General features: G+C 42.6%; 1 protein-coding gene and 5 non-coding genes across 16 annotated transcripts in view; 1 reads left to right on the top strand and 5 right to left on the bottom strand.

Moving 5' to 3' along the window:
- The window catches only part of mbnl3 (muscleblind-like splicing regulator 3), a 38,000-nt gene extending 26,116 nt beyond the window's left edge, over positions 1-11,884 (top strand). The window contains exons 3-11 of one of the 11 annotated variants that reach the window (XM_010897670.5): positions 1,571-1,735; positions 1,895-2,107; positions 2,227-2,466; positions 3,034-3,081; positions 3,499-3,649; positions 4,707-4,742; positions 5,478-5,588; positions 7,963-8,057; positions 9,376-9,486. In XM_010897670.5, coding sequence (XP_010895972.1) covers positions 1,571-1,735; positions 1,895-2,107; positions 2,227-2,466; positions 3,034-3,081; positions 3,499-3,649; positions 4,707-4,742; positions 5,478-5,588; positions 7,963-8,057; positions 9,376-9,378 — 1,062 coding nt within the window. In that variant the 3' untranslated portion in view covers positions 9,379-9,486. Of the gene's footprint in view, positions 1-1,570; positions 1,736-1,894; positions 2,108-2,226; positions 2,467-3,033; positions 3,082-3,498; positions 3,650-4,706; positions 4,743-5,477; positions 5,679-7,613; positions 7,736-7,962; positions 8,058-9,375 lie in introns of those variants that run through there. The other 10 variants (XM_010897701.5, XM_010897718.5, XM_013133499.3 and 7 more) reach the window with 10 other exon arrangements.
- A 7,374-nt stretch (positions 11,885-19,258) lies between these two features.
- Positions 19,259-19,331, bottom strand: trnaa-agc. Its single transcript has one exon. It is a non-coding gene; the product is annotated as a tRNA-Ala (tRNA).
- A 1,536-nt stretch (positions 19,332-20,867) lies between these two features.
- On the bottom strand, positions 20,868-20,940 carry trnaa-agc. Its single transcript has one exon. It is a non-coding gene; the product is annotated as a tRNA-Ala (tRNA).
- A 371-nt stretch (positions 20,941-21,311) lies between these two features.
- Positions 21,312-21,384, bottom strand: trnaa-agc. The gene has a single exon. It is a non-coding gene; the product is annotated as a tRNA-Ala (tRNA).
- Positions 21,385-22,140: 756 nt separating this feature from the next.
- On the bottom strand, positions 22,141-22,213 carry trnaa-agc. Its single transcript has one exon. It is a non-coding gene; the product is annotated as a tRNA-Ala (tRNA).
- A 371-nt stretch (positions 22,214-22,584) lies between these two features.
- On the bottom strand, positions 22,585-22,657 carry trnaa-agc. Its single transcript has one exon. It is a non-coding gene; the product is annotated as a tRNA-Ala (tRNA).
- Positions 22,658-23,248: the final 591 nt, after the last annotated feature.

The following is a 23,248-nucleotide window of genomic DNA, read 5'->3' as shown; positions in this document are numbered from 1 at the left end:
GGTTGGTGGCATGCTGGGAGAGCATCATGACAGGAGCTTGTTTAGAGGGTTAACGGCTCAATTGCAGGAATGGAGGGAGGGACAGCTGCTGTGAGCCCAGGGGTTTAATAGGGACTGCAGTTTCCTTCCTTCCTCTGAGTCTCTGCTTTCACCTGCAGTGTTCCTGCACCAACCACTAACCCTCCATCACACCCCCCCACCGCATATTCCACCCGACTGCTGCAGGTGGGGAGACGGGAGGGAGAGGGCACAGCAGAGGACGTTTACATGAAATTGAATTACATGTTACATCAAGATAAATGGTTAATGGTATATATGGCTTAGTTGTATAGTGGCCAAAAATGTTAATTGAAGTGTTAAAGGGGTGCTTAAAGGAACAGTGCTGATATTTCAATTTTTGGCATATCTTGTTAAAATCCGCTGAGAGTATCTCAAATTGATTGTGAAGCTAAACAAAGCTACATGTAAAAGATTTTGACCTGATGTGTAAAAATAATATTGGTACAAAACTTTTGTGGCAATTGTATAACAATTCCCATTTAAGGTATTATTCCCTCGTCATGTCAAACCTTGTCCATAGACTGGCTACAATATGTATTTTTTTATTTGGGTGAACTACGCCTTTAAGAAAGAATTGTCCACACAAGGCTTCACAAGGCAGAAGCTGTTGGTGTAAACACATCTTGTGTCATAATATCCCAGACAACATAGTAAGGGATGTATTTTATGTTTTGGAATCCTTAAATGAGAATTATAAGAGAATAGGCCTAGATCTTAGTAAAAGTATATTTAGATGTATTAATGTTTATTTATTCAGGCTATGGGCTTACAGAGAATCACTGTATATCATAGGTGTTATGTTTGTTTAATAATGTATAATGTAATGTACAGTTAGCAATAATGGAGCCTACCGGAGCCAACCTAGAGGATTGATTGATGATTGTTTAGCCAGCTTACTTACATTTGTTTCTGTGTGAGGGAGCCACCGCCTCCTTCTCCCTCTGTCCCCCTCCCTCACAACATGCCATCAGTCCCAAATGATACCCTATTTCCTGCATAGGACTGGGGTCACATTTAAGGAGCAGGGATTCAGTTTCCTTTTTCACTTAGAAATCGTGCTGCCCTAATGGTGTGTATGTTCTCTGAAGTCTAGTTTTACTAAATTGTTTAATTTGAGTATGAATTACTATATTATTTCACGACAAATCACTGTGTGATATTTATTTTCAAAATGGCGTTTAACCTTTAAAACTGTTGGGAGCAGAACAACAGGTCCCCCCCTTCCCATTTATTTAATAAGTTGGGTTGAACGGACTGACGATCCATGATATAAAAACATATAGTTCCAACCATATTTTTAGTCTGTACAGTACTTCTTTTTATAGTTCTTGACATAGAGCTCTCCGTGTTGTTGTCTTTATGCAGGGAACCCCAGAGTGAATAATCCCTCCCATTCACATTACTCGCTGTCAGTCCAGTTCATCCCTCCTAAATCTAATAGCTAAGAAACGCTGCAGTCCATCACCCAGGATGCACCACAACTCAGCCCCTGTCTCTCTCTCACTCCCAGGGACGCTGCACACGTGACAACTGTAAGTACCTGCACCCCCCTCCCCACCTCAAGACCCAGCTGGAGATCAACGGTAGAAACAACCTCATCCAGCAGAAGACAGCGGCGGCCATGTTGGCCCAGCAGATGCAGTTCATGCTGCCAGGAGCCCAGTTGCAGCCCATAGTGAGTACTCCACATTACACGGCGACTACTTAACGGACAGTATAGTTCAAACCACACAGTGAATGCAGGCACAGTGTAGTAGTCTACAATGATGTCTAAAATGTATTTCCACAGTTACATGTATCCATTCATCTGGCTCAATCTCTCCCCCTGTCTCAGACTACATTTCCCATGACTCCGAGTATGTCGTCCCTGGCCACCAGTCCCAGTATGACGTTCAGCCCGTACCTGAGCCACATGGGTCCCGGGATGGGCCTGATGCCTGAGCTGCTCCCCCAGGCCCCTCTGCTGGTCCCTGGGAGCCCCACCGGCCTCCAGACCCTGGGCAACGGCAGCTCCCAGCAGAAACACATGCGCACAGACAAGCTGGAGGTATGCGTGACGTGCTGTGTTCCTGGGTCTTTGCCGTAGGCCGGTCTGGAACGCTGAAACCCAGCGACGGAATAGTAATCCTGCTCTGTGTGTTCTCTGCCCGTGTCACCCGTCCCCAGGTATGCCGGGAGTTCCAGAGGGGAAACTGCACACGGGGTGAGGGCGAGTGCCGCTACGCTCATCCCATGGAGGCAGCCATGGTGGACGGCAGTGAGAACTCGGTCATCGTCTGCATGGACTACATCAAGGGCCGCTGCTCCAGGGACAAGTGCAAATATTTCCACCCCCCCGCCCACCTACAGGCCAGGATCAAGGCCGCCCAGCACCAGGCCAGCCAAAATGCAGCCGCCAATGCCATGGTAAGTCAGGGTAAATACAGACTGGCCCAAACCGCGAGCAACAGAGGGTCAACCGTGATGGTATCATGTCCCAAATTACACTACATTCCTTTGGCCAGAGCTTTGCCTACATAGAGCTACTATAACTGCTGCAGATAAGAAACACGGTACCATTTGGGATGTTATATAGATGCTGCATGTCCTAGAATTGCAGTATAAACAACATCAGACTGGCTGCATTGCAGGTGTATAAAAATGAGAGTGAGTGAGAGAGGTTTTGATGCAGTGGTTTGTCCTCTGGTTGGCTTGCAATAGCTTTTAAAAGTTGGCCACATCACGCCCGCCATGTTACGTCACCATTGTCTCCGTGACCACCGCCCTCTTGTGTAATCCTTCATGTCTTTTTGTTTTCTTTCTCCATCTTCTCTCTCTCTAACTCTGTTTGGTCCGCTCCTAACACTAACAATCCCCTCATGCATTGCTCCTCTCTCCAACCTCGCCCATCTCCACCTGCTTGCTGTCTGTCGTTTGCTTGACCCTCCTTGGTTGGCTGCCGTCATGTGCCTGCCGTGCTAACCCCGCCCCCAGTCTGCTGGTGGTACGCTGAAGCGAAACCTGCAGCCATCATATGACGTGGTATTTTGACCTTTCACCTTTGATCTCCATTTTATTTCTGATATGTGTGTGTGTGTGTGTGTGTGTGTGTGTGTGTGTAGTTCTCCGTGTTTGACTTCTCTTCCATTTCTGTCAGTGTTTTCATCGGGAAAATGGTTTCTTGACTGAGCGTATTATTTTGCTGTGGGCTTGGCCTGAGGGATGTCAGATACAGCAGCACCATCTACTGGTTAAGAGCAGCGGCGGCATTACACGCTGTTGAAGCCTCCGAATCTGTGTCATGTTGGGATGTTAAGTTGCTTCAGAGTAGTCAAGAGAGTCGGAAGGTGTTTAGGTTATTCAGAGTTAGCGCGTCGGAGCATGGCACTTCTAATCCCAATGAGAATGCTAACACATTCTCTCTCTCCCTGTTGTCTTCCCCATCCCTCTCTCCCCTAGGCCCTGCCCCATGGGGCCATGCAACCGCTACCAAAGAGGCCCAGCATAGAGAAGACTAACGGGGGTGGCGCTGTGTTCAACCCCAGCGTGTTCCACTACCAGCAGGCCCTAGCTAACATGCAGCTGCAGCAGCCAGCCTTCATCCACTCTGGTGAGCTGTGGCTACTCTGCAAATAGAACAAGTTGGCTTTACTTTTAAATTGCAGGGAACTTCAATGATCGACTCAATTAAGTTAGGTGAACTTGCCTACCCTGAGTCAACTCAGCATTCTGTGGAAGGCTATAATGTCATTGGGGTGTCAGCAACTGAGGGTTTATATATAGACTACATAGGATGTCTGTGTTTGATGGTACAGAATGTATTGTAAGTTACTTGACAGAAGATAGAGCTTTCACTTGTTAGCATTGAGGAACTGTGTTTTCTGTGTGCATGTGCTGTGTTGGATGAGGCTTTCTGGGTGTACGCTGTCCTCTTACTTTCACTTTATTTCTCTCTGTCCCCTGTAAACTCTGTGCCTTTTTCCATTCTGAGTCACTCAAAGAAAACGTACAGTAGTATTTGACGTCCCGAACCATCCAACCTTAACAGGTGTTACTATGAGTTCTGCCTGCATCCTCTCTGCCCTCCACTGCCTCCTGTGTCATGTGTGTGTCACTCCACTGCCTCCTGTGTCATGTGTGTGTCACTCCACTGCCTCCTGTGTCATGTGTGTGTCACTCCACTGCCTCCTGTGTTGTGTGTGTGTATCACTCCACTGCCTCCTGTGTCATGTGTGTGTGTCACTCCACTGCCTCCTGTGTCATGTGTGTGTGTCACTCCACTGCCTCCTGTGTCGTGTGTGTGTGTGTGTCACTCCACTGCCTCCTGTGTCATGTGTGTGTGTCACTCCACTGCCTCCTGTGTCGTGTGTGTGTGTGTGTCACTCCACTGCCTCCTGTGTCGTGTGTGTGTGTGTCTTCCTGCCTTCAGGCCTACATCGTATCTCTGCCATGTTGTAGCTGACTGTGACAGGTTGGACTGTAGAAGCCTTTGCTCTCACACCGTTCTTGTGGCTTGCACTAACCTGAATGTTGTTTTTTCTTGTCCTGTTGTCTCTCTCTCTCTCTCTAACTCTCTCTGTCAATCACTCCCCTTCTTTTCTCCCCTCCTCCATTCTCTCTCACATCCTCCCCCCTTCCGGCCTGGTCCTCTCTGCATGCTGTGGCAGGCTCCGTCCTGTGCATGGCGCCTTCAGGAGGCATGGGTAGGTTGGCTAGCTCACTCCCTGCTGCTCAGGGCCTGTGGAGAGGTGGAGGTGGCATACCACGGGCTGGGACAGGGAGAGATAGGGGACAGTGATCCTCAGAACACGGTGGACTTAGTTCTTGCATTTATGTAATTCAATTTTTAATATTAGTATATTTCTAGTAGTTCCTAAACCTCAACGCAACCTTATGAAAGTAGATATTAGTGAATATTGGGTCATTTTGGAGCCTTTACACTGTCCCACAGACACCTGCCTGTCCACCTGTCTGTCTGTCTCTCAGCCTGTCCACATGTCTGTCTGTCTGTCTCTCAGCCTGTCCACCTGTCTGTCTGTCTCTCAGCCTGTCCACCTGTCTGTCTGTCTCTCTGCCTGTCCACCTGTCTGTCTCTCTGCCTGTCTGTCTGTCTGTCTCTCTGCCTGTCCACCTGTCTGTCTGTCTCTCTGCCTGTCCACCTGTCTGTCGTCCTTGTAGATGTGTTCCCGCTTGTTATCCAACGTTAATTTCGGACAGATTTTTTCTTTTCATTTAAACCATTTGTGAGTATTATTAAAATGCACAAATTTGTTTGGTGGGCATGTGTGTGTGTCCGTGCGTTTCCGTCTCTGTGTGTGTGTGTTTGTGTGAGCTTAGATATGTCAGCCTGTGGGGTCAAGTCAGATTGAAGCCAGGGTCTCTGTCAAAAGGGTGCCATGTAGGATTCAGCCTAAGCCTGCTGCCCCTGTCTCTTGTAGGGCTTATGAAAGGTCCGGCCCCGCTGGCAGCGGATGGCCGTTGGGAGAGGCGGGACTGGAGCAGCTGCAGGCACCCCCACAGCCGCCTCCTGTCAGTGCCTGGATTCACTGGTGAGGGGTATCCACAGATGGTCTCCCCCTATACCTGGCCTTCTACCTACTATACCTGCTCCTGACCCACTCTACCCTCTCTAACTAAGAGTGCGTCCCGATACTACTTCCTTCCCCTGAAATGTGCCCTGGTTCACTACGTCCGACAGATGTGGGAGCATTGGCTTGGAGGGAGGATGGAATGGTGTGGGTTCCAGACCTCTACACCACTCAAGGGAAGAGAAAAGGGATTACATTAGATTACATTTGACGCTTCCCCATACCGATCTAAACAACCTGCTCTGCATGAGTGAAAGCACCCGTGAAAAGTTTTTCTAATGATATCTGTTACTTTGGGCTAACTGTGTGTTGATTTAGTTGTAATAGATCAGTGACACATGCGGTATGAAATGAACAGACCCATGACAAGTGTTCAGAGCCCTGGGTGACATTGAAAGCCAGGCCGCTTTGCTGGGGAGGCGCCGTCGTCTGGGCCGGCCTCACGGGGGAATTTTCAGAGGTTTGGGTGTTGGCGAACACACCTCAGACAGCCTCTGCCCCCTTCTCCTGGTTTTCTTCCTCCTTTTGAGGCTTCCGCATTTCTGGGGCAGACCAGCATCAAGGGATGAGGTTTGGTGTACTCTTCTTGCTCCCGCCTTATGCAGTTTCTGCTTCTTCTTTATTCTCTGCACCGAGCTGCTCTCCTGTGGCCTTTTTTATCTCCACCCTGATGAGGGCCAGCTGTGAAAGGAAATGGCTGGCCGTGCTCCCTGCCACCGGAATGTTCTGGCACCTTCCAGCATTCTCTCTTCAGAGGCGTTGGTGTGAGGCTGATGCAGGAAAGGCTGTTTTTGTGTCATAATGTTTATTAAAGCACTTCAGGTAGCATTTACAGTGATACATTCAGTTTCCTTTATTTTACAGAAATACAATTTTAATAAAATGTAAAAAGACACACACACAAAAAAATAAATATATATATATATATATAAAGAAAAGAAAGTAAAATCCAGAACATGAAACCCAAAGAACAGGATGACGGCCCATCACCCCACCGGTGGCTCAGCAGCCTCTCAAGCTCCGCCTCCGCAGCCTCTCAAGCTCCGCCTCCTCAGTCTCAGCTAATGCCTTCAGATTTCTTGGATGTAGTGAACCTGTGCACAGTCCTTACTGTACCTAGTGGAATCCAACTTCTTTGTAGGCCACCGCACACACACATACACACATGCCTACGCACATTCCTAAAGCACCCAATTATAATAACTACATAAAACATTTTGGGAAAGAATAATAGATAATGAAATCTGACCGTCAAGGAGTTGATGCGTGTGTGTGTTGGGGTGTGTGTGGAGCGGTGCCATTGTGTTTCTCTACGAACCTGTTTATTAGGCCTGTGTTTATGTTTTCTCATACATGCTGACTGACGTTTCAGAAGGATAATGATTTGAACACATGGCTTACATATGTTTCAGATGTGTTCATGACAACACATTTTAACAGGGCTAGAGATACATCACTGTCCCCCTCCGCTGTCCATAGTGGTCAAGTAATGTGCCATATAGTTATCAGTATGTGGCTGCAGAAGAAGAGTGCACACCTTATCTTTTAATCCAGGAGGGGGGCGTGTCTTCGTCTCATAGCCAGCCTAGTACGCTACAGAAGGCTCCGGTCCAAAGTAGTGCCCTATAAAGGGAATAGGGAGGCAATCGGGATGGATGTTATCTGACTAACGGAAAAGTAGAGAAGATAATCCAGACAAAAACAATCCTGAATTTCACAGATCCATCTGGTTTACCGAACATACAATTCATCTCTTAATTATCTCAGTACTTGCCTAATTCATTATGCCGTTATTTTACAAATATAACCTCAGCATATTAATGTGATCTAGCAATGGGATGACAAATGTCTGTCATTATGTTAGCTAATGCCCTTATGTTTCTGTGAGTCTGTGGTTTACATAAATCTTTTTGTGTTTGTTTTCTCTTACTCATTTGCTCCCAACCTATTACACATGTCCTACCCTCATCCAAATACAATTATCAGATGCCTTACTCTGATTCCATTGTATGACTTAAACTGTCTGCCATATTTTGTTAAAGATTATTAGTTAATACATTTCCATCCATATTTTTTATTAAATTTTAACATGGTTGGTTCTCCTCTAACGGAATAAGTAATGAACATTTTCTTTTTCTCTAATTTCATTTGCATGTCTCGGGACTTGTTGACCCCCCCCCCCCCTCCCCCCCACACACACACACACCCCGGCAATGTCCCCACATTGCTTCTTGCCATGAATTTTACTCCTATTCCACATTTCGCCATGTTAACCATAACATCCCCCCCATTCCCCCGTCTCCCTTGTCTCTCGTCCAACTCGCCTGAATAAAAGTACCCATGATGCACGGTGCCACCACCTCCACTGTTTCGTCGGCCTCGAACCCAGTCACCAATGTTCCTTTCCCAGAATCAGCTGCCTCCAATCAGGTTTGCCCCTTCATTTTGAGTTTTCTTTTTGTTTTATGTCTGTATTGTGTCAGATCTTTGGCCATTATACTTTTCTATACATACTGTACAATATATGTTCACATTTCACTTTTCTCAGTCACTTTTTTATGTCTCACGATAGTTAGCAACTCCGGTTGCTAAGGTTGGAGCAATATTCAGTGGTCACCGTTCTCTATCAGCTCAGTATGAGTCATATGTAACTCCACAAATATTCTAGTTTGTTATAAATTAAATACAGCTAGGTGTTATGTCGTACAATACTTGTTTAAACTAAAACCCAGGAAAGTTACACATCCTACATTTGTATCCATAGTCATGGTGTTTTGAATGGAATCATATTGATTTACTAATAACCAATGATTTTTACCAAATTATTTTGTGATAAAGAAGTACAAGACATTGCTAAAGTTTGATGTTTCTAGTTGCATATACAGTAGCTGACAGGATGTAAGAAAATACTATTTACAGACGATTCATACGCATTCATATACCTAGTACCTTTTATTACATCTTGAGAAAGAGGAGATGAGGTGTGAAATAGTTGGAAACAAATCTGACGTATGCATTCGATTTGTTATTGCATTTCGTACTCTGAAGAACCCTTTGTGGTGTGCCTAGTTGGGTATATATGTCTGTTTGAAGACACTAGATCATACAACTGATTTGGTATTTTTCAGCACACACCATTCCTCAAAAAGTCTAGAAGTAGTTAATCTCTCGACAATCCTCAACCAGCGTAGACCATCATGCATATTGGTGTTAGTTCTGTGTGTGCAGTTTAGGGGAAGATATGCTGTTTATCTTATCAAATGGCAACTTTGTGCTGGGTTTCTTTACTGCACCTAACCAGATTTCAGGACAGTAATACAGATGGTACAAGGCCAATGCATGAACCACTAACTCTTTATTGTTTGTAACTATTTGGGCCACAACATCATTTTACAAGTACTTTATTATACTGTAAAAAGTATTGTAGTAAATTGTAGTAAAAAGCACCCTGTAATTTGTTTTTCTCTCTAAATTATATTTTCTTTTTCATGTAACAAGTTGATAGTGTTCAGTAACAAATTATGGTCAGTAAAATTAGGCTGCACTGAAGTATAACAATACAGCTCCAGCCATCATGTTTTTATCCATTTCCTGTATTTTAAACAATCATCAGTCATCTGAGTCTGTGCAGTGCAATAGCAGGTTATCCAGCACCATAATACACTAATATTCATAAGACAGCATCTCTCTCTCTGTAGTTGTCTAGGTTTAATTTTCCTTCTTCCCCTCCCTGCTCTCTCTTTTTCAGTAGACCCTTCAGATGTTCTGAGTGCCGACCCAGTGGACCTACAGTGCGTTCCCATGGAAACCCACTTCTGCCCTCTCCCCAAACTGCTAATGGCTGCTCCAATGGCACTAAACCCAGTAAGCCTCTCGCGAAACCCAAGTTAAAGCACCCGATAACGCCTTCAAACCCTTAGTCATCCCCAACCTTCAAACCTGCCCCGGAAACCCACAGTCCAATTATCTAAATGCATCAAACATGTGCCTAACCTACAGTGCACCCAAGTAATAGGTAGTGTTATTGCCATTTAGAGGGTATTCACATCATCAAAAGTTGACGAGGTTTTGTTGACATTTAACATAGGCAATACTAAAGCTTGGACCCCTTACTGTTGATGTTAAGCCAGCTCAGACATCCTTTGATGCACACTGACTTGAAGGAGCTGGCTGAAGGAGAGGTGGTAAAGCTCCCCAGTTCTTACAGCCATACACACTCACACCTTTAATACACATACACAAAGACACAACTTTAACAAACACACACATACGCACACCAACAACTTTAAAACACGCAAGCACACACAAACACACTAGAAACAGCAATTCATCTTGGAGACAAAGCTGAGAATAAGAGGTGTAAGATCTGATGATCTTGGGACCTGACTGTTCCACAGGTCAGACAACCGTCAAAGAAACTTTAAAAAAATTCAGACAAGAAGGAAGAAGAGCAAAAGTAATCTGCAGAGATTGGATCACGTACTGGATTCTCGAAGTCAATGTTTTTTTTCTTTATCTTGTCAGTTTTTTTTTACTTTAAAGATGTATATTGTGTCTCATTTGATGTTTACAGTATGTTTCAGGACTGCTGAAGGTTAAAGGCATTCTATTATTATGTAAATAATTCCCTTTGTTCAGCAAGGCTGAGGTCATATGTTCCTGTTTTAAATCTCACCATCATGGTCTCATGCCTGCATCCTGCATTTGTCTGTGCCTTTTGAGTTCCCAGCTATGTAGGAAATTTGATGTCTCATCCCTGACCAACTGAGGTCAAATGACTAAAACCCAGAAAGCCAAATAGCCTTGATGTCAGAAAAAGTATAGAGAAGTGCACATTAGGTTTCTATTGACACAGAGCTATATACCATCCCAACTATCAACAAGTGTCTAGAGCTGTTCCAGACCAGTGTCTATGTAGTCATTGGTATGGCAGTAAATAACGGGGGGCCAGTTGAAGAGAGGCCTTGTTAAGAATGTGGTTCTAGTTTTCTTTAACAAAGGGCGAAAACTGCCTTATGCAGGCAAGGTTATCTATGTAATGGCCTATGTCTGTACCATGGCAGCTTTAGAGGATCCGTCACAGAGAGCTCACATTGTGTATCCAGAGGGGCACTCTTCTCTGTATCTACAGCTCCCTGTGTGTCTGTTGCTCTAAGACGAAGGGTTGAGAGTCTGTGGACACGGTGACGGTTACTCGAGACAGTGTGTTACCACCATTCCTGACGCGGTTACGGTTACTCGAGACAGTGTGTTACCACCATTCCTGACGCGGTTACGGTTACTCGAGACAGTGTGTTACCACCATTCCTGACGCGGTTACGGTTACTCGAGACAGTGTGTTACCACCATTCCTGACGCGGTTACGGTTACTCGAGACAGTGTGTTACCACCATTCCTGACGCGGTTACGGTTACTCGAGACAGTGTGTTACCACCATTCCTGACGCGGTTACGGTTACTCGAGACAGTGTGTTACCACCATTCCTGACGCGGTTACGGTTACTCGAGACAGTGTGTTACCACCATTCCTGACGCGGTTACGGTTACTCGAGACAGTGTGTTACCACCATTCCTGACGCGGTTACGGTTACTCGAGACAGTGTGTTACCACCATTCCTGTCCTTTGCCATTCAGTTTGTCCAGAGGTCTCTGGAGCAGGACTTGGTCCTGTTGCCGAAGATGTCCTCATCAGATTAGATATCAGATTTGTTTCACGAATAGAGTGCCTTTCATGATTTTATTTTCCATTTTTCTCTCCCAATTTCATAATGTCCAATTGCCAATTATGGCCTTGCCTGGTCCCACGACTGTACAGCGGCTGTGGGATGGACACGGATCAAAACAGGCTTCCTCCAAACATATCTTGTACTGCAAAGCAGCAACTTCAGCACCACGCTGGAGCCCCAGTGCCTTTCAATCTAACCATCATAGCTGGTACATTTTTCCAATAACTATCTTTGGAAATTCCACAACTAGGCAGCAGCACTATGAACAATTTAAATCTAAATTTTTGGGGGTAGGGGGTCTTCTTAAGAAGACTAATCAGACCAAATTCTGTATAGGTGGTAAGGCTGGGCAATATGGAGAAAACGTATTGAGATAAATGTTCCGATTTGCGTTTAAAACAAATGCTATTTAATTCTCCAAACAAAATAAGCCAGCTTTGGCTGTCTTTTTTTGGGTTCTCCCTTCAACCTTAAGGTTCTCGTTTTGATTAGTGAACAAGATTTTACAATTACTTGCAAAAATTATATAATAACTGCATTATATATATATATATATATATATATATATATATATATATATATATATATATATATATATATATATATATATATATATATAATATATTCAGGTTGTAATGTAGAGAATTACCTGGTCTGAAGCATGAATGGGGTCCTAGAGGCAGAAAAAATATCAGGATGTTTTACTGAAACCTACAGTTATATACAGTTAAACCTAAGCTATATATAGAACTGCATGATTTTTTGTGATTGTAGACATACCATATAATCGAAGTTTTAGCCTCAAGGAGGGTTGTGGAACCAATTTTACAGTTAAAGTTATGGGTACACCATCATTGGCTGTTGCTCTGGGATAAATGCAGACTGTATCTTCCAGGGATTATATTTCTGTTTAAGGCTGAATTTCAAAATTGAATCGCAGAAAAATTACCAATTTAAAAGAGAATACTAATTTATTTGTTGAAACACATTTTTCTCAACAACTTATAATGTGAAAACCACAGCAACGTTTTTCTAAGTATTGTGACATAACCTAGGTATATAGTAGCCTGGGTTTTATATTCATTATGCAGAGCCACAGGAAAGTCTATTTTGTAGCCTACTGTTGCCTATAATATATACATTTTATCCTAATATGTGGGTCTATGATTTCTTAATCCGGCCCTGTTCCCATCTTTATTAGGTGGGGCTAAAAGTGCAGACAGGGATTGTAAAACAAACAATAGTACAGCCCAGTGGTACTGATTCCTGGTACTGGGGATCTGAATGTGTGCTTCAGCTGCTGTTAGAGGTCACATTCCTCATATACAACAGAGTTTATGATTAGTATAAATGTGTGTCGAGATTCTGTTTGTTGTTATAATGCTTATCTATGTACGTATTTCATGGAAATTAGCATGTGGGCTGAACTCAGTGTGTGTTGCTCACGACACGCTTCCATTCCACCTGTGGAGTTCTGGTTCATTTAAGATAAAATTGTCAACCCTGTCAATTTAATTGTAAATTTAATTTCTCATATTTTCAATCTGAAATCCATAATGCTAACAATGCTTCAACCATTTTAGAAATTACAATAACAAAGATGTGTATTCAAACAAGGAAAACAGTTTTTCCATTGCAAGTGAGATAGAACAGCCGCTATGCTGGATGCTAGTCTCCCTCGTATCATCAACAGAAAACTAATAAAAAATGTGCTGGGTCAAAAAGTGGTGCTATTTACATTATTTTTAATGTAGATATTTTTGCTTTTAACCTCTTGAGATGGGAATTCATTTTTGTCATAAAATTGAACATGTGCTCTTTTATGACAGAAAGTTAGGTGAAACAAATATAATTTTTACAAAATGATACCACCCAAATGGCACTCTATTCGTTGAATGACACATAGAAACAAAAAATTGCAGAATCTGAAACAATACCAAATTGTTTATTCTAATATTTTCTGGAACCACTGCAAATAAAAGGTCTATCGTACTTACCTGTGTGTAAATTATCTTATAGTGAGATAGAACAGCCATTATGTTGGATGCGGAAGTAATTGCTTTTTATTACCAATCAGTGGTGTGCGACTGTATGCAAGAAACAGCAATCTCTCACTGTTGGCACATTAATATGTGCGTGTTGGTTTCTCCTTTAGAGAATCATTCTGCTGTCAAATGACAACCAATATTTCAAAACTATGTAGTCAAAATATCCTACTCTTTTGAGAGCAAGTTTCATTTGAGTAAGTGCTATAGGGCCTAAAGTATGTATATCTTATGTGTTCATAATATTTTAATTGAATGGATTTTTATGAAATATGGTTCTTGGTTCTGCAGGGAGTACATTGAATGAGCTTGAAATTGTTCTGTCTGAAAAAAAATATATATGTGATCTTAGTCACTGATTGTGTCCTTACTTTCAACAGTCGGCAGACTCTAAATGTTATTAACTATGGTGGCCCTAAATAGATGACAGAGAAGGAGACAGTGATGACTGAATGAGAAACAGACCTGTTTGATGTCTGGAGGTAAATAGGCCTTCTTTCGCTAGTCATGTTTGTGGTGTAAAAATTACACTCAGAAATGTTTAATCTGAGGATGAGTAGAAAATGGCGCAGGATTGATATGAAAATGGACAGAGACAGTACAGTAGTTGACATATTAAGACAAGTTGTAATGTGCCTCTCTCACCAGTTTGTCTCCTAAAACCAACCACTGTCCATGAACGTTCTACTAACAGAAACGTCTTTTGAAAAGATGATACTTTAATTAGCGATGTCTGTCATCATAGATCTGTTGTGTCCATGTCGTTTCTTCTATGACACAGCTGTGCTGTCTCATCTTTGAATATAGAAAAGGGTAGTCACATTGAATGGGTATTGTGTTATAAATGTTTTAATTAATGACTAGACACTGAATTACTTAGTTGAACATGTTGAAATGTTGAGACTTTTTCCACATCTTGGAGAAAAAGGCAATTGCCCGGAAAATATTATTTCAGTTCTGTAATTATGTGGTGAATGTATCTTATAATGCAAAAACTCAGCACATGTCCATCTTAAAGTGGCATGTGGAAATGTAATGATTCACTCTATAGGCTATTTTAGAGGTCAAATGCAAACCACCTTAAGACAAGATACCGTGTTAAAACATTTTTAAGTATGTGTGTGCTATATAGATTTATATTTAAATGTTTGTCAGTGTGAAAAGTTGGCCTACTTTCAAAATATCTTTGGGCAAGTGTGGTCCCTAAATTTTTTCCTTTTTTTTTTAAGTGTTGCAGATGCATATATGAGGTAGAAGTGGTCCTCTCTGAATCAATGAAATTGATGATTAGAATGTCTAGACAAATACATTTTGTCTAAAATCTTATAGCTTTGAAGGACCTGCATTGTCCAGCCAAGATGAAAATCTTTCTTCTCTCACCCCCTGTCTCTGTCTGTCTCTCTCTCTCTCTATGTCACATCATTATGCCTTCTCCAACTGCTGTCCAGCTGGAAATAACAAAATACTTGATTAAGAAAAAAATGTGTGCCTCTTTGGGCGGGCGTTAGCATTTTAAGTAAACTTTAGGTGTGTTTTCCTTGTACAAGAACATAGTTAATTAGAATAATTGTAGTGTGTTGTTGGTACAAATATATTGTAATTTTTTTCTTCATCCTTAGCCATTATGTTCCAAAGTTTCTCTCTTCAAATTTGTCTTGATTCCTAAATCACAATATCAAAGATGTAACTATTTACTGACAGAACTGCTAGTGGTAATTTCATTTAGAATTTTTTGTATTGTTAATTTCGAAAACCTTTCATAGCATGAAAATAAGATAATCTTCATTAATACCTAATTAATAGTTTGTGTAGTTGCCATTTAAGAAAAAAAATGAATTATATGAAAATATATACATTTGTATCTATACAATGATAGATTCATTGTTACTTATTAACAGAAGTTGTTGTTGCTGTGGCAACAAAAGGACAACATGGCTACCTTTGTCAAATTTAATTGTGAATTTTTTCACATACCAATTAAAATAATGTACAACATTAACTTATTCAGAAAGGGAATGTCTAGTTAGTCTTGGATTGCAAGATGATTGAATATTTTGTAAGAAATGATCAAACTTAAATCCTTCATGTCCAAAGGTCCTCTGGGGAGATCAGGTGTTTTGTTTGTTTATATTTTGGGTTGGATTTGTTTTTATTTCTGCAATGTTTTGAGGAGTGTGAGTGCTGGATTCAATCTCTTTTGCTGAAGTTAAGCGTGATTTAAATTTAAAGACACTTTTCCTGCATTAGCAGAGACTCCATTTATAGTAAATGCTACATGTTAACTCAATGGTAAATTTCCTTTAAGGAATGTGATCACACGATCAGCAAAACAGACTGAATAAAGCCCCCAAGAACACATTTCAGCTTTTAAAGTGGTCACCTCTTAGACTAGGGGGGTAAAGAGACTTTTCGTTATAAACATATAAACGGATTTGATTTGCTGCTTTTGATCACTGTTCATTCGAAACTGACCCATACCTTCTGTACATACCTTTTCTGCAATGTTTTGGCAGCAATGTTCACCTAGACTCATAGGCTTACACACATAGGCCTTCTGTCTTGGAATGGAAGTGCTAATGTCACAGAGTTGTTGGGTTGGTATCAGTATGAAGTCTCTTTCTCCCCTGTAGCCTGCCCAGCTGTGCTGGGAGATGTCGATGCTCATTGGAGCTTTAGGTGATTCAACCGGTGTACGAATGTGTGATATTCACCTTGTTTGCACTTATGTACATAACTAAGTCAAAATATTCTGAATTTATTTTGAATAAATATAGAGAAAAGAACTGATAAAAAATCAAATTTACTGTATTGAGAAATACAATACAGATAAACAATTATCATTTTAATACAGTGTAAAAAGATAGTTGTTTTTGAGGGATTTGTCTTTTGTTCTGTTTGCTATGTGCCCTACTTATCAAAGCATGATGTTGCCTCGCTGTTAAGAGAAAACCGAATATGTGTCAAAAAGAAGCATTGTCATTTGCCATACTTTATAGAAGCACATGTAACTATGTCTGATTCTGAATGAGTTAAGTTGGGTATATATAGTTAGAACTGAAATAACTATATGCTAATACCCTCTAGTCAACAAATGTATTCTACTTACATTGCCCTCAGGTGTACTTCTGTTTGATGACACATTTAATCAGATTGGTAGCTTATATAAAACTGGAATGATTTCAACATCAAACTGCATTAGGCTTCTACACTACCAGTTCCATTGTTCTGCAAGCACACTGATGTGCACAAGATATGTTTAGTTTATTGGTAGTTAATACAAAAACAGGAAGTCATTTCCTATTTATTGTTAGGTGATTTATAAAAAGGGATTTTTCTTTAATTATTGTCGTTTTCCAAAAACAATAAATCTGAATTCTCCATAGGATTTTAGTCAGAATGGAATAACATAACTGGTTTTACTACACACACTTGTGACACAAACATCCCTGACAAAAGCCTCTGTTCGTGCAAACTTTTGATGCTCTTCAATTGTTTTGGAAGCCAATCATTTTGTTGCCATGGCACAAGTCCTAGAGATGGTGGAGGGACTGGGTCTCAGTGAATTAGTCCAAGCTATTCACTGTAAACAGATAAGGGGACAGCCTTCGAGTAGACTGGGGTTCAATGAGCCTAAATGTCTTATAACTGAGTCAATGGTCAATCTCATAAAGTAGCCTACATACTATAACGCAAGGTTGTGTTCCAATCACAAACATGTTAAGTGACCACATTATTTGTCCCTTTAATAAAATTAACTATTAGGTGCTTTGGGTGATTCTTGTGTATTTGTTATCTGTGTCTGCTTGCTTGCCAAGGCAAAGTGAAGGAGTGAACCAACATGCACCCAGGCTAAAATAAAGATTTTGTTTAGAAACCGTTTTACTAGAGAGAGGCCTGTCGATTATCCTAAAGCCATATGCCAAGGGCTCCTCTCTCCCCTTCTCTAGGACAAAAGTAATATTGACTGCTATGATTCTTGGTATGCTTCTCTTTTAAATTTCTCTTTAGCTTGTTGTGCTTGTTTGTGCTAGAGAACTGTGCTACATGCCAATTTTTTTGCTATGTATAACTATAGATATACATACATGTATGACACCATTTTTTATTTTTATTTTTACCTTTTAATAAAGCACTTAAATTGTGATCTCTCTTCATGGTTTGTGTGTGATCTTTCATTACATTTCAGCAGTACTCCCAAAACTGAACAAAAATGGTTAGCCTAAATCATCATCAATACTGGGTCCAGTTGGATGATGAACTATAGGAAAGCATAAAGAGCATCTGTTGGGAAAGCCCCTACTTTGAGCAATCAGTTTGGGGCTACCAGGTTAGCATCAATGACCCATCATTCATTTCGAGCACCAGCCCCTCCGAAACTTCAAGCATCTTTGGGCAGATAGTCCAGTAGATGTGAAGGCCTCTCCAGTTAAGCCGGTCTGTCAATCTGACATTTCGTCTGAAGTAATAAGGCAACCCCATACAGATAAGGGACATTGGACAGATGTGGTTCGATACAAAGAGATATGAATGTACACATATGCAACAGGGATTATAGGCATTGACACAGCACTATTACAATAGCATGTGAAATGATGTATATAACAGCGAACAACTACCTGTTATTTACACCTGTAAACAATTAGCACTACATTTATAGTAGAATTCTTCACATAATTTTGTCCATGCATCCCATCACATTTGTCCACTCAAATGGAATATATAACCTGAGGTGGCCTAAAACCAGTCAGAAGTATGCAAGTGTAATTGTTAATAGAAGTTATTTCTCACATTGCTGTAAATCCACTGGGGCAGATTGACTTCGAAAGGGGATAAGATGTCCTGTAACTGACAATGCAATCTTCAATCCTACAGGATGGTGCATTTCAAACATTATGAAAGAGAAGGAAAGGCAATTGATTTTGATTCATCAACTTTCAATGCGACAGCAAAGTGTGTTTTTCGAACATTGTGAATGAGAAGGGAAGGCAACTACTCAATTCTTTTCTGAGGACAATGTCCCAAATTCAAGCAGTGGAGGATGCGGCCATCGATCCCACTACCTCTCGCATGCTAAGCGAGCGCTCTACCATTTGAGCTAATCCCCCAGACTGCAGAACAGGTATGTCCAGAACGCCAAAATAATGCTGAACCGGAATTGCAGGCAGCAAGTCATTCTATAACTGACAATGCAGCCTTCAACGCTCTAGGAAAACTCATTTCAAACATCATGATTGACAAGGAAAGGAATCTGTTCAAGTCATTTCAGAGGCAAACTTTGCGGGCATCACTCCCCCTCCCTCCCGCCTGCCAAGCGAGCACCTGACCATTTGAGCAAGTTCCTCGTTCTGAAATAAACCAGGCCAGAGAAGGCCCAGTAAAGTCTATAGGAATGCAGCTCGCAGAATTGCTGTTTATAGCCAACACCACTTTCAATGCTACAGCAAAATGCCTTTCAAACATCATGAAGTAGAAGGCAAAGCAAATGATCAATTAATTTCAGAGGCCAATGTCGCAAATCTAAATAGTGGAGGACGCGGGCACCGATCCCGCTACTTCTCCCACGCTAAGGGAGCGCGCTACTATTTGAGATAATGCCCCAGGTAGGGCTAGCCGGTACGTCCAGAACGCCTACAGCACAGAAAACCCAAACGGCAGGCGATAAGATGTCCTGTAACTGACAATGCAATCTTCAATCCTACAGGATGGTGCATTTCAAACATTATGAAAGAGAAGGAAAGGCAATTGATTTTGATTCATCAACTTTCAATGCGACAGCAAAATGTGTTTTTCAAACATTGTGAATGAGAAGGGAAGGCAACTGCTCAATTCTTTTCTGAGGACAATGTCCCAAATTCAAGCAGTGGAGGATGCGGGCATCGATCCCGCTACCTCTCGCATGCTAAGCGAGCGCTCTACCATTTGAGCTAATCCCCCAGACTGCGGAACAGGTATGTCCAGAACGCCAAAATAATGCTGAACCGGAATTGCAGGCAGCAAGTCATTCTATAACTGACAATGCAGCCTTCAACGCTCTAGGAAAACTCATTTCAAACATCATGATTGACAAGGAAAGGAATCTGTTCAAGTCATTTCAGAGGCAAACTTTGCGGGCATCACTCCCCCTCCCTCCCACCTGCCAAGCGAGCACCTGACCATTTGAGCAAGTTCCTCGTTCTGAAATAAACCAGGCCAGAGAAGGCCCAACTTTCAATGCGACAGCAAAATGTGTTTTTCAAACATTGTGAATGAGAAGGGAAGGCAACTGCTCAATTCTTTTCTGAGGACAATGTCCCAAATTCAAGCAGTGGAGGACGCGGGCACCGATCCCGCTACTTCTCCCACGCTAAGGGAGCGCGCTACTATTTGAGATAATGCCCCAGGTAGGGCTAGCCGGTACGTCCAGAACGCCTACAGCACAGAAAACCCAAACGGCAGGCGATAAGATGTCCTGTAACTGACAATGCAATCTTCAATCCTACAGGATGGTGCATTTCAAACATTATGAAAGAGAAGGAAAGGCAATTGATTTTGATTCATCAACTTTCAATGCGACAGCAAAATGTGTTTTTCGAACATTGTGAATGAGAAGGGAAGGCAACTGCTCAATTCTTTTCTGAGGACAATGTCCCAAATTCAAGCAGTGGAGGATGCGGGCATCGATCCCGCTACCTCTCACATGCTAAGCGAGCGCTCTACCATTTGAGCTAATCCCCCAGACTGCAGAACAGGTATGTCCAGAACGCCAAAATAATGCTGAACCGGAATTGCAGGCAGCAAGTCATTCTATAACTGACAATGCAGCCTTCAACGCTCTAGGAAAACTCATTTCAAACATCATGATTGACAAGGAAAGGAATCTGTTCAAGTCATTTCAGAGGCAAACTTTGCGGGCATCACTCCCCCTCCCTCCCGCCTGCCAAGCGAGCACCTGACCATTTGAGCAAGTTCCTCGTTCTGAAATAAACCAGGCCAGAGAAGGCCCAGTAAAGTCTATAGGAATGCAGCTCGCAGAATTGCTGTTTATAGCCAACACCACTTTCAATGCTACAGCAAAATGCCTTTCAAACATCATGAAGTAGAAGGCAAAGCAAATGATCAATTAATTTCAGAGGCCAATGTCGCAAATCTAAATAGTGGAGGACGCGGGCACCGATCCCGCTACTTCTCCCACGCTAAGGGAGCGCGCTACTATTTGAGATAATGCCCCAGGTAGGGCTAGCCGGTACGTCCAGAACGCCTACAGCACAGAAAACCCAAACGGCAGGCGATAAGATGTCCTGTAACTGACAATGCAATCTTCAATCCTACAGGATGGTGCATTTCAAACATTATGAAAGAGAAGGAAAGGCAATTGATTTTGATTCATCAACTTTCAATGCGACAGCAAAATGTGTTTTTCGAACATTGTGAAAGAGAAGGGAAGGCAACTGCTCAATTCTTTTCCGAGGACAATGTCCCAAATTCAAGCAGTGGAGGATGCGGGCATCGATCCCGCTACCTCTCGCATGCTAAGCGAGCGCTCTACCATTTGAGCTAATCCCCCAGACTGCAGAACAGGTATGTCCAGAACGCCAAAATAATGCTGAACCGGAATTGCAGGCAGCAAGTCATTCTATAACTGACAATGCAGCCTTCAACGCTCTAGGAAAACTCATTTCAAACATCATGATTGACAAGGAAAGGAATCTGTTCAAGTCATTTCAGAGGCAAACTTTGCGGGCATCACTCCCCCTCCCTCCCACCTGCCAAGCGAGCACCTGACCATTTGAGCAAGTTCCTCGTTCTGAAATAAACCAGGCCAGAGAAGGCCCAACTTTCAATGCGACAGCAAAATGTGTTTTTCAAACATTGTGAATGAGAAGGGAAGGCAACTGCTCAATTCTTTTCTGAGGACAATGTCCCAAATTCAAGCAGTGGAGGATGCGGGCATCGATCCCGCTACCTCTCGCATGCTAAGCGAGCGCTCTACCATTTGAGCTAATCCCCCAGACTGCGGAACAGGTATGTCCAGAACGCCAAAATAATGCTGAACCGGAATTGCAGGCAGCAAGTCATTCTATAACTGACAATGCAGCCTTCAACGCTCTAGGAAAACTCATTTCAAACATCATGATTGACAAGGAAAGGAATCTGTTCAAGTCATTTCAGAGGCAAACTTTGCGGGCATCACTCCCCCTCCCTCCCGCCTGCCAAGCGAGCACCTGACCATTTGAGCAAGTTCCTCGTTCTGAAATAAACCAGGCCAGAGAAGGCCCAGTAAAGTCTATAGGAATGCAGCTCGCAGAATTGCTGTTTATAGCCAACACCACTTTCAATGCTACAGCAAAATGCCTTTCAAACATCATGAAGTAGAAGGCAAAGCAAATGATCAATTAATTTCAGAGGCCAATGTCGCAAATCTAAATAGTGGAGGACGCGGGCACCGATCCCGCTACTTCTCCCACGCTAAGGGAGCGCGCTACTATTTGAGATAATGCCCCAGGTAGGGCTAGCCGGTACGTCCAGAACGCCTACAGCACAGAAAACCCAAACGGCAGGCGATAAGATGTCCTGTAACTGACAATGCAATCTTCAATCCTACAGGATGGTGCATTTCAAACATTATGAAAGAGAAGGAAAGGCAATTGATTTTGATTCATCAACTTTCAATGCGACAGCAAAATGTGTTTTTCGAACATTGTGAAAGAGAAGGGAAGGCAACTGCTCAATTCTTTTCTGAGGACAATGTCCCAAATTCAAGCAGTGGAGGATGCGGGCATCGATCCCGCTACCTCTCGCATGCTAAGCGAGCGCTCTACCATTTGAGCTAATCCCCCAGACTGCAGAACAGGTATGTCCAGAACGCCAAAATAATGCTGAACCGGAATTGCAGGCAGCAAGTCATTCTATAACTGACAATGCAGCCTTCAACGCTCTAGGAAAACTCATTTCAAACATCATGATTGACAAGGAAAGGAATCTGTTCAAGTCATTTCAGAGGCAAACTTTGCGGGCATCACTCCCCCTCCCTCCCACCTGCCAAGCGAGCACCTGACCATTTGAGCAAGTTCCTCGTTCTGAAATAAACCAGGCCAGAGAAGGCCCAACTTTCAATGCGACAGCAAAATGTGTTTTTCAAACATTGTGAATGAGAAGGGAAGGCAACTGCTCAATTCTTTTCTGAGGACAATGTCCCAAATTCAAGCAGTGGAGGATGCGGGCATCGATCCCGCTACCTCTCGCATGCTAAGCGAGCGCTCTACCATTTGAGCTAATCCCCCAGACTGCGGAACAGGTATGTCCAGAACGCCAAAATAATGCTGAACCGGAATTGCAGGCAGCAAGTCATTCTATAACTGACAATGCAGCCTTCAACGCTCTAGGAAAACTCATTTCAAACATCATGATTGACAAGGAAAGGAATCTGTTCAAGTCATTTCAGAGGCAAACTTTGCGGGCATCACTCCCCCTCCCTCCCGCCTGCCAAGCGAGCACCTGACCATTTGAGCAAGTTCCTCGTTCTGAAATAAACCAGGCCAGAGAAGGCCCAGTAAAGTCTATAGGAATGCAGCTCGCAGAATTGCTGTTTATAGCCAACACCACTTTCAATGCTACAGCAAAATGCCTTTCAAACATCATGAAGTAGAAGGCAAAGCAAATGATCAATTAATTTCAGAGGCCAATGTCGCAAATCTAAATAGTGGAGGACGCGGGCACCGATCCCGCTACTTCTCCCACGCTAAGGGAGCGAGCTACTATTTGAGATAATGCCCCAGGTAGGGCTAGCCGGTACGTCCAGAACGCCTACAGCACAGAAAACCCAAACGGCAGGCGATAAGATGTCCTGTAACTGACAATGCAATCTTCAATCC

Source organism: Esox lucius, chromosome 4 (genome assembly GCF_011004845.1).
Source record: "Esox lucius isolate fEsoLuc1 chromosome 4, fEsoLuc1.pri, whole genome shotgun sequence".
In the NCBI taxonomy this organism is placed as follows: Eukaryota; Metazoa; Chordata; class Actinopteri; order Esociformes; family Esocidae; genus Esox; species Esox lucius.
This window is presented reverse-complemented; position numbering and strand designations above follow the sequence as displayed.